This window comes from Nyctereutes procyonoides, unplaced genomic scaffold (genome assembly GCF_905146905.1).
Source record: "Nyctereutes procyonoides isolate TBG_1078 unplaced genomic scaffold, NYPRO_anot_genome, whole genome shotgun sequence".
NCBI lineage: Eukaryota > Metazoa > Chordata > Mammalia > Carnivora > Canidae > Nyctereutes > Nyctereutes procyonoides.
In genome coordinates this window covers 11,719,408-11,732,947 of record NW_026575125.1, presented here as the reverse complement: position 1 = coordinate 11,732,947, position 13,540 = coordinate 11,719,408, and the positions used below count along the sequence as shown (strand labels likewise).

The 13,540-nt window shown below is 40.6% G+C and overlaps 1 protein-coding gene across 2 annotated transcripts in view; it reads left to right on the top strand.

Moving 5' to 3' along the window:
* Positions 1-13,540, top strand: part of PIR (pirin) — a 105,349-nt gene that overhangs the window by 62,178 nt on the left and 29,631 nt on the right. For both annotated transcript variants that reach the window (XM_055338858.1, XM_055338857.1), the window contains exon 6: positions 12,746-12,830. In XM_055338858.1, the coding sequence (XP_055194833.1) occupies positions 12,746-12,830 (85 nt within the window). The remainder of the gene's footprint in view (positions 1-12,745; positions 12,831-13,540) is intronic.

The following is a 13,540-nucleotide window of genomic DNA, read 5'->3' as shown; positions in this document are numbered from 1 at the left end:
TGACAAAAAACAAACCAAAACAATTTGGGTGAAAGCAATTCAGTTAGTATAAGAATTCATCAAAATGATTTTTTGTTCAGAAATAAGGATTGCTAGACCCTGGTTGTTTGTATTGGTGTTTGTACAATGGAGGTTGTGCCTTTAAACCTTTTTGTAGGTTAAGCTTTTTTCCTTATTTTTTCTTTTTGTCTATTTTTTCAAGGATTTTCAGTTATTTTTTTCTTTTCCTTTCCTTTTTTCCCCCCAGAAATTAATTCTTCCCTTTTATGTTTGTGACAAGGGTGTATTGGGGAAAAAAATCTAAATATACAACAGTAGGTGATTTCTTGGAATGAGTTAAGTTTCTAACAATTGGGGGTTCAGTGGGGGAAAAACAATATCTAGAGCATGTAACTAGTTGAAAAACTGCCCTGTGGTGTAGAAAAATGACCAAGAATAGAAAAACCACTGACTGACAGTAGACTAGTTCAGCAGAATTGCTGTGCAGTCACGTGATTGTGTTGACCAGTTTGCTTTTGGCCACATGACATTTAGCTGTAAACCTACAGATGTATAAAGAGCCCTTATAATGTCTCGACTTCTAGGCTCAAAATTTCACTGTGAAGGAAAAAGATAGAAATATGGTCAAAGAGTTATGTGCAGAAGGAGCGAAGATGGCGGAGGAGTAGGGGCACCTGAAGCTCATCTCATCCCTCCAACACAGCTAAATAGTTTTCAAATCATTCTCGATACCCAAGAAGTCAACCGGAGGTCTGAGAGAACAAAAACTGCAAGTTCTACAAGTAGAAAAGCCACCACCTTTTGGGAGGCAGGAGGTGCAGAGTTGACGTGGGGGAATTACAGCTGTGGATATGGCAGTGGGGAGGAAGCCTGCTTACGGAGGCTACTGCAAAGTATTATAAGCACAAAATCAAAGTCCGCTACTGTTGGGAATGTGTCTGGCTTAGAGTTGCTCAGGTGGCGAAGCAGAGCAGAATCCCAGGAGTCACAGCATGGTCTGAGGTTCCCCTGGGTCACGAGAAGAATGAGCGGTGCCATCCTCCTAAAGGGTTCCCAGGCCCAGTAGTGGAGAAGCTGGCTGAGAGCAGTGGGTCTTGGTGCCAGCTTTCTGCTCTGTTTTGCCTAAATTGTGAACCATTGTGTGGTCATGTGACCACTTTCCCGGGACCAGTCAGCAAATGGCAAAAGCACAGTGGGACCCTCCACCAGAGGAACAGTGCCCGTCCGTGCTGCAGGAATCCCCAAATTTGCACTTTTGAAACTCAGTCATGCACCTGAGATTAAAAAAAACCAACAACAAAAAACTCAGACATAGGCAGGGTGAGCGCATGTTTCAGATGGAAACCAGGGACACAAGTAGGGTGATTGATTGCTCTTCTGTTTGGGGTCACTGAGAAGTGGGGGGCCCGAACTTTCAACGCTGGGGCTAGATAGTGGGTGCTGCCATAGCCTGCCATTTTCATCCCTCCCATCAGCACTGAAAGCCTTCAGGGAGCAAGAGGGTGCCCCTTAGTGCAGGTTGGAGCTGCTTACACCAAACTCCACCCTTGAAGGCACATGTCCACTGAATTAAGTAAGTCTGAGAATCAGCCCAGCAAACTCCTCCCCCAGAAGGCCCACATAACAACTTGCTGGAAACAAGTCTCTTGATCATAGAGTACTACAAAGCTTCAACTCTAGGGGAAATAAGATCTAGCTTCCTTTTTACTTTTATTCTTTACTTTTTTGTTTTTTTCATTTATTTTCTTTTTTCCAATTCCTTAACAATTTTTTATTATTGATTTTAAGAATTCTTATATATATATATATATATATATATATATAACACATTTACATTTTTAAAATTTATTTATTTCCAGGGATATTTTGGGGGAGGGGGGATCTGGATTCTTTTTTAACAAGCAGACCGAAACACACCCAGGATCTAGTTTTTTTTTCCCTTTGTTTTTTGTTTTGTGGTTTTGTTTTTCTTCTTTCTTCTTTTCTTTTCTGGACAAAATGATGAGACAGAGAAATTCATCCCAAAAGAAAGAATAGGAAGTAGAACTCATGACCAGGATTTAATCAGTAAAAAATAAGATGTCTGAACTAGAACTTTAAACAATGATTATAAGGGTACTAGCTGGGCTTGAAAAAAAGCATAGTAGAAGACACTAGAGAATCCCTTACTGCAGAGATTAAAGAACTACAATCTAGTCAGGCCAAAATTAAAAATGCTATAACTGAGATGCAATCCCAAATGGAGGCCATAAAAATGAGGGTGAACAAAGCAGAGGAGCGAATCAATCAGTGATAAAGAAGATAAATTGTGGAAAATGATGAAGCTGAAAAGAAGTGGGAAAGAAAGGTAATGGATCACGAAGGTAGACTTAGGGAATGCAATGACTTATTAAAGCATAATAACTTTCATATTATAGGAGTCCCAGAAGAAGATGAACAGAGAGAAAAAGGGGCAGAAGGTTTATTTGAACGAAGTGTAGCTGAAAACTTCCCTAATCTGAGGAAGGACACAGACACCAAAATTCAAAGAGCGCAGAGAACTCTCATTAAATTCTATAAAAGCCGACCATCTCCAAGGCTTATTATAATCAAATTCACAAAATGCCCAGACAAGGAAAGAATCCTGAAAGCAGCAAGGGAAAAAATGTCCTTAACCTACAAGGGAAGACAGATCAGGTTAGGAGCAGATCTATTGACAGAAGCATGGCAGGCCAGAAGAGAGTGGCATGAAATATTCAACATGCTGAATAGGAAAAATATGTAGCCAAGAATTCTTTATCCAGCAAGGCTGTCATTCAGAATAGAAGGAGAAATTGTTTCTCAGACAAAATCTAAAGGAGTTTGTGACCAGTCCTGCAAGAGATTTTAAGGAGTCTCTTTGAGTGGAGAAAAAAAGACCAAAAGCAACAAAGACTAGAAAGGACCAGAGTACATCACCAGAAACACCAACTCTACAGGTAACAGGAGGGCTCTAAATTCATATCTTTCAATAATCACTCTGAATGTAAATAAACTAAATGCGCCAATCAAAAGACACAGGGTATCAGAACGGTCAAAGAAACAAGATCCATCTATATACTGCCTACAGGAGACTCATTTTAGACCTAAAGATAGCTGCAGATTGAAGGTGAGGGGATGGAGAATCACCTATCATGCTAATGAGCATCAAAAGAAAGCCAGAGTAGCCATACTTATATCAGACAAACTGGATTTTATTTTTAAAAAGATTTTATTTATTTATTTTAGAGCAGGGGGAGGGGAAGAAGGAGAGAGAATATCTCAAGCACATTCTCCGCTGACCACAGAACCTGACATGGGGCTTGATCGCACAACCCTGAGATCATGACCTGCGCTTAAATCAAGAGTTGGATGTTTAACCAACTGAGCCACAGAGGTGCCCCCAAGCAAACTATATTTTAAAACAAAGACTGTAATGAGATGTAAGAAGGGCTTTATATAATAATTAAGGGGTCTATCCATCAAGAAGATCTAACAGTTATAAATACTTATGTCTCAACTTGGGAGCACCCAAATATATAAATCACTGACTAATAACCAAAAAGAAACTCACTGATAATAATACAATAATAGTAGGGGATTTGAACACCCCGCTCACAACAATGGACAAATCATCTAAGCAGAAAATTAATAAGGAAACAGTGGCTTTGAATGACATGCTTGACCAGATGGACTTCACAGATATATTCAGAACATTTCATCCTATAGCAGCAGGATACATATTCTTTTCAGGTGCACATGGAACATTCTCCAGAACAGATCACATATTGGGTCACAAATCAGCCCTCAATAAATACAAAAAGATCGAGATCATACCATGCATGTGTTCAGACCACAATGCTATGAAACTTGAAGTCAAAAAATTAAGCTTTCTGATTCATGAAAAAAAAAAAAAGAAACTTGAAGTCAACCTCAAGAAAAAAATTGGCAAGACCTCAAATACATGGAGGTTAAAGAACATCCTACTAAAGAATGAATGGGTCAACCAGGAAATTAAAAAAGGAATAAAGAAATACATGAAAGCAAATGAAAATGAAAACACAGCAATCCAAAGCCTCTGGGATGCAACAGAGGCAATCCAAAGAGGGAAGTATACTGCAATACAGACCTACCTCAAGAAGCAGGAAAAGTTTCAGAGACACACACAACCTAACCTTATACCTAAGGAGCTAGAAAAGGAACAAAATAAAGGTCAAGAGCCAGTAGAAGAAGGGAAAATAAAGATTAGAATAGAAATAAACAATACGGGGATCCCTGGGTGGCGCAGCGGTTTGGTGCCTGCCTTTGGCCCAGGGCGCGATCCTGGAGACCCGGGATTGAATCCCACGTCAGGCTCCCGGTGCATGGAGCCTGCTTCTCCCTCTGCCTGTGTCTCTGCCTCTCTCTCTCTCTCTCTCTCTCTCTCTCTCTCTCTCTCTCTTTCTCATGAATAAATAAAATCTTTAAAAAAGAAAAAATATTTTTAAAAAAATCTCCCAACAAACAGAATTCTGGGCCAGATGGATTTTCAAGGGAACTCTATCAGACATTAAAATAAGAGTTAATACCTATTCTTCTCAAAATGTTCCCCAAAAAATGGAAATGGAAGGAAAACTTCCATACTCATTTTATGAAGCCAGCATTACCTTGATTCCCAAACCAGACAAAGACCCCACTAAAAAGGAGAATTACTGACCAATATCCCTGATGAACATGGATGCAAAAACTTTCAGTAAAATAGTAGCAAATCAGGACACCTGGGTGGCTCAGGGGTTGAGCGTCTGCCTTTGGCTCAGGTCATGATCCCAGCATCCAGGGATTGAGTCCCACATCGGGCTCCCCCTGGGGAGCCTGCTTCTCTCTGCCTATGTCTCTGCCTCTCTCTGTGTCTCTCATGAATAATAAATAAAATCTTAAAAAAATACTAGCAAATCGAATTCAACAGTACATTAAAAGAAGTATTCACCATGATCAAGTGAGAAGTTTATTCCTGGCCTGCAGGCATGGTTCAATATTCACAAATCAATCAACGTGATATACCACATTAATAAAAGAAAGGATGAGAACAATAGGATCCTCTCAATAGATGCAGAAAGAGAATTTGACAAAATACGGCATCCTTTTTTGATAAGAATCCTTAACAAGGGGATAGAGGGAACTTACCTCAATATCATAAAGGATGTATACGAAAGACCCACAGCTAATACCATCCTCAGTGGGGAAAACCTGAGAGCTTTTACCCTGTGGTCAGGAACAAGACAAGGATGTCCACTGTTACTATTTAACATAGTACTGGAAGTCTGAGCCTCAGCAGTCAGACAGCAAAAGAAATAAAAGGCATCCAAATTGGCGAGGAAGTCAGACTTCACTATTTCCAGATGACATGATACTCTATGTAGAAAACCTGAAAGACTCCACCAAAAATTTGCTAGAACTAATACATGAATTCAGCAAAGTCACAGGATATAAAATCAATGTGCAGAAATCTGTTGCAGGTCTATACACCAATAACAAGCAGCAGGAAAAGATATCAGGGAATCGATTCCATTTACAATTGTACCAAAAACAATAAGATACCTAGGAATAAACCTAACTAAAGAGGTGAAAGATCTGTACTCTGAAAACTATAGAACACTTATGAAAGAAGTTGAAGAGGACACAAAGAAATGAAAAGCATTCCATGCTCATGGATTGAAAGAACAAACCTGTTAAAATGTCTGTAGTACCCAAAGCAATCTACACATTTAATGTATCAATACCACCAGCACTTTTCACAGAACTAGAACAAACAATCCTAAAATTGGTAGGAAACCACAAAAGACACCAAATAGCCAAAGCAATACTGAAAAAGAAAAGAACTGGAATCATGATTCCGGATTTCAAGATATATTACAAAGCTGTAGTCATCAAAACAGTATGGTACTGGCACAAACACAGACACAAAGATCAGTGGAACAGAATAGAAAACCCAGAAGTGGACTCACAACTATATGGTCAACCAATGTCCGACAAAGCAGGAAAGAACATCCAATGGAAAAAAGTCTCTTCAACAAATGGTGTTGGGGGATCCCTGGGTGGCACAGCGGTTTGGGGCCTGCCTTTGGCCCCGGGCGCGATCCTGGAGACCCGGGATCGAATCCCACATCGGGCTCCCGGTGCATGGAGCCTGCTTCTCCCTCTGCCTGTGTCTCTGCCTCTCTCTCTCTCTCTGTGACTATCCTAAGTAAATAAAAATTAAAACAAAAAACAAATGGTGTTGGAAAAACTGGACAGCCACGTGCAGAAGAATGAAACTGAACCACTTTCTTACACCCTACACAAAATAAATTCAAAATGGATGAAAGTCCTAAATGTGAGACAAGAAACCATCAAAATCCTAGAGGAGGACACAGGCACCAACCTCTTTGACCTTAGCCATAACTTCTTACTAGACCTGTCGCCAGAGGCAAGGGAAACAAAAGCAAAAATGAACTACTGGGACCTGATCAAGATAAAAAGCTTCTGCCCAGCAAAGGAAACAATCAACAGAACTAAAAAGCAGCCTGTAGAATAGGAGAAGATATTTGCAAATGACATATTCAGTAAAGGGTTAGTATCCAAAATATAAAGAACTTACACAACACCCGAAAAACAAGTAATCCAATTAAAAATGGGCAGAAGACATGATCAGATATTTGTCCAAAGAAGACATCCAGATGGCTAACAGACACATAAGAAGATGCTCAGCATCACTCATCATCAGGGAAATACAAATCAAAACCACAATGAGATATCTACCACGTCACGCTGGTCAGAATGGCTGAATTTAACAACACAAGAAACAACAGGTGTTGGTGAGGATGTGGAAAAGGGGGAACCCTCTCGCACTGTTTGTGGGAATGCAAACTGGTGCAGCCACTCTGGAGAACAGTGTGGAGGTTCCTCAGAAAGTTAAAAATAGAGCTACCCTATGATCCGATGGTTGCACTGCTGGGTATTCACCCAAAGGATAAAAAAATACAAAGGGGTACATGCACCCCAATGTTCATAGCAGTGTTATCAACAATAGCCAAGCTATGGAGAGAGCCCAAATATCCATCAACTGATAGGGAAGATGTAGTGCACGTGTACTCATACACACACACACACACACACACACACACACACACACTCTGGAATATCAGTCATCAAAAAGAACGAAATCTTGCCATTTGCAGTGACATGGATGAATCTAGAATGTATTATGCTCAGCCAAATAAGTCAGAGAAAGACAAATACCATATGATCTCACTCATATGTGGAATTTAAGAAAGAAAACTGATGAACATATGGGAAGGTGGAAAAGAAAAGAGAGGGAAATAAACCATAAGAGATACTTAACAACAGAGAACGAATAGGATGGCAAGAGGTGTGTGGGTGATGGGGATCAAGGAGGGCACTTGTGATGCGCACTGGGTGTTGTATGTAAGTGATGAATCACTGAATTCCACTCCAGAAACCAATATGGCACTGTATGTTCAAAAACTAAAATTTAAATTTAAAAAAGATTTACATACAAAGATATTTATCAGAAGTTAGCAATGATGAAAAAAAAAAAAAGAAGACCCAAACAAACCCTAAGACATAATATCCAACAGTAGGGGGATGATCCAACATGAGGGTGAGGGTTCCAGAACAGGTGGAAATTGTTTCTTTCTCTTCTAGGGTATTGAGAGTTTGCACTCACGGTTACTTAGAGGAATTTGCTTAAGCAACATGTAGTAAGATTGAGCACTTGAGTGCATTTCCTGAAAAAACAAGTCGTAAAAGATTTTGGAAAGCCTTCCCACAGAGAAATGGGAACGCATTTGTTACAGCTCTGACATGTGACAAATTGCTGCCATTTGCTTTCAGGGAAAGCCAGCGTGGTGGCAAAATTAGCAGCATTCAGCGATTAGTGGATGGCAGTTCTGTGTGAAGGGAGCAGAGGCGAAATTAGAGACCTCCTGCGTGCGCCATGCTCACGCACAGCAACCAGCACAATGTGCTCTCTTCTTTTTCACGGGAAGGCTTTTTAGGCCACATGGCTTCCATGTGGAAGTGATTTCATCTCCTTAATTAGGATCACATTTACGAATAAAAGCAGAGTCAGGAAGCCAGCCTGACAAGGGTAGCACACCAAGAGCCAGGGTAAGCAGGAAGCCTTTGAAGGCTCTAAGATGAAGGTAGCTGGGGTTCGGAAGGAAGTGGTTTTGTAGCCCTTGTTTGGTCTTGCTTGTATCGCAGGCATTATTGGAGTGGTGTGTTAGGTTCATTAGAGGCTTAATTCTGACATTTATAGAGAAAGAGGGACAAGGCTCGTCTGGATTCTGCAGAACCCCTGTTGTTGTAGGTTAGCCAGAAATTACCCATAACCTCTCCTGAAGAGTTTCACGTTACCTCCTGGAAGCTTTGCCTGCCTATTTGAAGCCTAAGATTTTAAGCGATTGGATTTTTCAAATGCAGACTAAAACCTTTAAAGATAAGTTTCGCAAATACTTTGACCAGAAGTAGGAAGTGAGAAGAAAGACGAAAGAGGAATGGCCTCGGATTTTAGTACCTGTGCAGGCAGTATTGATCAGGACCAAAACAGGGAAAAGGAAAAAGAAAACAATTTCACTGATGGACTTTAAGTGCGTTCGTTCAGTTCGTGCTGAAATGGGATTTGTAGAATAATATTTTATTTTAGGTTGCCATGGGCTGATTTATTTTAATCCTGTGGAAACACATATACATTGATAGCTGAGTTTTAACCAAAAAAGGAATGATTTGTGTCATTGAATTCTCATTCTGTTTCGAGGACCACATTAATAATTTGATACTATGCACAAAAATAAACAAAGCGGAACACAGAAAAGAATGTCCTAATGGTGATCTTTCTTTATGGGTGCAAATCAGCAGTGTGTGTAATAGAAAAATTAAATCTAGGTTTGCTCACAGTGCATTCAAGGCTGGCATTATCTTTGAGTTAAATGAACATAATTTACATTTTCCATTTCAACAGAGTTACTGTGGAAGATCAAAATTAAAATCTTTTCAAAAACTGTGTATGTGACACATATATATGCACCTACACACACACACACACACACACACACACACACACGCTCATAGGAACAGCTTCCAAATTGATTTTATCTCATCACGGCTTGAATGAAATGGAACAATATACATGTAGGTTTGGGGTAGTTGATTATTCAAGACGTGTTTTTTTTAATTTTTTATTTATTTATGATAGTCACACAGAATGAGAGAGGGAGGTGGAGACACAGGCAGAGGGAGAAGCAGGCTCCATGCACCGGGAGCCCGATGTGGGAATCGATCTCGGGTCTCCAGGATCGCACCCTGGGCCAAAGGCAGGCGCCAAACCGCTGCGCCACCCAGGGATCCCATGCGCCACCCAGGGATCCCCAAGACGTGTTATATTAAAACTTTCAGAGCTCCCATTTTCAGTACAAAAAAGGGTATTAGAATTGGGATTCTCTTTTAGGCTATTGGTGTGAAAAGCACTTTCAGAAGGAATTAAAAATTTCCCTTTATCCCTTTTCACACTGTAAGATGATAGGATATATTTGTGGCTTTCTAATGTGTCTCACTGGTTTCTGGTTAGATTTTTGTAAATGCAGAATTTGGGTGTGTTTATGTGCGCACATGTGGGTCTGTGTAGTGGTGGTCTTGTGAGATAGGTTACTATTTTTTGGATGAGGTTGAGAAGCTCGAGGCAGGAAGAAAAGAGAAAGAGGGCAGCCCGGGTGGCTCAGCAGTTTAGCGCTGCCTTCGGACCAGGGCGTGATCCTGGAGACCTGGGATCGAGTCCCACGTTGGGGTTGGGCTCCCTGCGTGGAGCCTGTCTATGTCTCTGCCTCTCTCTCTCTCTCTCTCTCTCTCTCGTAAGTAAATAAAATCTTTAAGGAAAAGAGAAAGAGCTTGCCAGGAGGGCAAGAGCTTGCCAGGAGGGCTTGCCAGGAGGGCAAGGCTAGAGCAAGGTAACCTGTAGCTCCCCACTCACTCCCCACAGCTCTAGGCGCTCTTCTTTGCTCCAGACACATGCTCCCTTCTTAACAGCTCTAGTCTGAGAATCAGAAGGGAACTTTCAAAATTAGGATGTGGAGGAAAACATTAATTTTCTGACTCAGAATTTTAGAACCATGCATGAATTTAAAAATCAGTGGGTCCTATCATGAGATTTTTCAGATGAGTGAATTGAGCCCAGTAGAAGATACGTGCTTTGTTAGTCAACGGGAAAAGCAATGCTAGCATCGGTGCCTTCCCATTTCCAGTTCAAGAGTATTTTTAATGACTACGTTGTTGGAGAATTCTAGTAAAAATTAATCCAGGGGCCTCTGTGATTAAAGCTCTTTGCAGTAGGCAGGGATACTGCATCTGCTACTGAGACAGAAGTTAGGAAAGACACTTAACAGGGATTCTTTTTCTAGAAGAGAACCAAATACTGTCCAGGCAGACGAATCATCACTATGTGAAATTTACCCTTGATCTTTTTATCTTATTTATTTATTTATTTTTAAGTAACTGCTACCTTCAACGTGGGGCTCGAACTCACGACCCCGAGATCAAGAGTCACATGCTCCCCCGTCTGAGCCAGCCAGGCGCCCCTACCCTTGATCTTTTTAGAGGTAATTTTAGGAGACTTCATCAGGCAAAACCAAATCCTTTCCAGATGGTTCCATACACACCTAAGGATCGTAGAGAATTAGATCCTGTGTCCCATGGGTGCTGCCCTTGTTTTATGTATGGTTCAACATCTTCAGATTGATTGTGAATGTTTGGCCTCAGGTTGCGTTCAATGCTGTAAGTCTTTCTGGTTTCATTTATGTATGCACAGGGGAATTTGCTTTTGCAGTCTTTGAAGCTACATTGATGCAGCTTGGCCTTCTAAGCCACATAAAACCACCTACCAGACCTTTTAAAACCCAAAGCTTCAAAAATGAGATATTCATATTATTTACATTATTTACAGTTCCTTATTCCAAAATTTAATGTACAGACACACACTCTGACCATACCAAAACACCTGTCCTGAAGAGAGGCATTTTGCTAAGGGTAAGTAAAGATACTGATGAGTAATACCCTATGTATACTGTAAATAAATGTATTACTATGCATGATAATGCATGGGATTTTTCCATAATGAAAATCAGTCAATAAATATTTATTGACTACCTACTATGTGACAGGCACTGTGGGTTGGCCCTGGGTGAAATGTCCATATCCTTGTAGTGTTTATAAAATTATTCTCTGCAAAATGATGCCTTTATCAAGGGATAGTAAATAACTCTGGGCTCTCTGGAGCCTCTCTTTTGGTCTATTGACACATGTATGTTTTTAATGAATGTTAGTTTTTGCTAAAATATAGACACAGACAAGTACATAAATCAAGTGTACAGATCAGAAAATTTTCACCCAGTGAACACACCCATAAAACCAGAATCCAGGTCTAGAGACAGACATTGTTTGGCCTTTTTAACCCATTTTTTAACCCATAACAGCTCCTAAGCTTCCCAAGGTAACCACTTTTCTGACTTCTGACATCATAGATTAGTTTTACCTTATTTTGAACTTCAGAGAAATGGAATAATATGGTCTATGATATTCTGTGTCTGCCTTCATTTGCTTAGTAGTATGATTGTGAGATTCCTCTGAGGTGTTGTATATAGTTGGGTTCATTCATTCTCCTTGCCGCATAGTATTTCATTGTGTAAGTAGATTACAACTCACTTATCCCTTCTATCATTAAAGATAGCTGGAATAGTTCCATTTTTTCTGCTGTTACTGACAGTATCACTATCAAGTGATATCAAGATTCAAGTTCTTGTCTTTAGGTGAACACTTCTGTTGGGGATCCACGTATGTATGGAACGCTGGGGTCATAGATAATGCATATATTCATCTGTCCTGCATACTGCCAAGCAGTTTTTTTGCAGTGTTTATACCAAGGGCTAGTCCCACCAGCAGTGTATGAAAGTTATTCCACATACTTGACAAATTTGGTGTTGTGTGCTTTTTCATTTTTGTGTGTATTTGCAGTTTTTAAAAAGTCAAACAGAACCACTGGGGCTTTGTGATAAATGAGACATAAAGTTCATAGCAACAGTGATAATCCCTTGGATCTTGGACTGTGCCAGTGATTCAAAATGGTATCATAGTGGATTACAAACTCTGCCTAGCTGTTGATGGAATCAGAGCCACTGTTTACAGTGCAGAGTCCCACAGAAGTTTGCTTTTCTCACATTCGGAGTTGTGGCTTTTTCTTCAAGCTAGTGGTGGTAAACAACCTTTTTTTTTTTCCAAAAGGGCCAAGTTAGAACAAATAAAAATATTTACTGGCCACCTAATTTTTTTTTAAATGGACATGGCCTTATTGAGACCTGGGGAAGAAGCATACATGGGGATATGAGATAACCTACTATATCAAGTAGAAGCCTGGAAGTGAGCAAGCTGAGGCAACTCTTGGCCGACAAACTATTCACCTCAGACTGTATTTGAGATGTGGTTATAGGGAGACAGCTGTCATCCTGAAATTAGTTTGTCAACCATGTTGTAAAGCTAGGAGGGTTAACTTTTAGACCAAGGTCTTAAGAGGGGGATGTATGGTAGCCCATTCCCTTGCTTTAACAGCACTTGTGAAGGAGGAACCGGTAATCCGGGCCCGACGCTCATCAGAGAAGGGCCCAGCTGAAGTGAAGAACTTTATTTTTGGAAAAGAGGCTAATGGTTTCCTTTTCCTTTTCAGTCTAAGATTTACACGCGCACACCAACCTTATATTTGGACTTCAAATTGGACCAAGGAGCCAAGCATTCCCAGCCTATTCCTAAAGGTATGATGGCTTCTGGGGTTTCATCATCAGAATCAAAAACGAAAACAAGGGACCACTTTCTCTGAAATGTGCTCATTTCTGAACCTTAGCAAGAAATGCTATGATAGACTTTGTTTGGGTGTAAGTACATTTGGCAAATATTGCTGGGGCTTTTCAAGCAAAGATCATGTGGAATTCATAGAATGTTAGGGCCAGACTGCCTGCCCCCCCCCCTTTTTACAGGTATAAACACGGAGACTCTACAGATTAGTTACTTGGTCAAGGCGTCATCAAGACTTGCTGGGCAAGGCAGGACTTTTATCCTCGTCTCCTGATTTCCTAGCCAGTGGGGATTCAAAGTGTTCCTGGAGGCAGATTTCAACCTCATCGCTTATGAACAGGTGCTCATTGAGCTGTAGATATCTCTCGATAAAGGTGTTGTTACGGATGACTGACTTACCCTAGAGTTGACTTTTAAATTCAAAGAATAATTACAATACTCCCAGGTGTTTAATGCCAATTGCATTTGTTTATTTAAAGGTTTTTTTTTATTTGGAGAGAGAGCACAAGCAGGAGGAGGGCAAGAGGGAGAGTGAAATCCCAAGTAGACTCCCCGCCAAGGGTAGAGCCCCTTTCGGGGCTTGATCTCACAAACCCGAGTTGAAACCAAGAGTTGGATGCTCAACTGACTGAGCCACACAGGTGCCCCCAAGGCCTATTTTATTTCATTT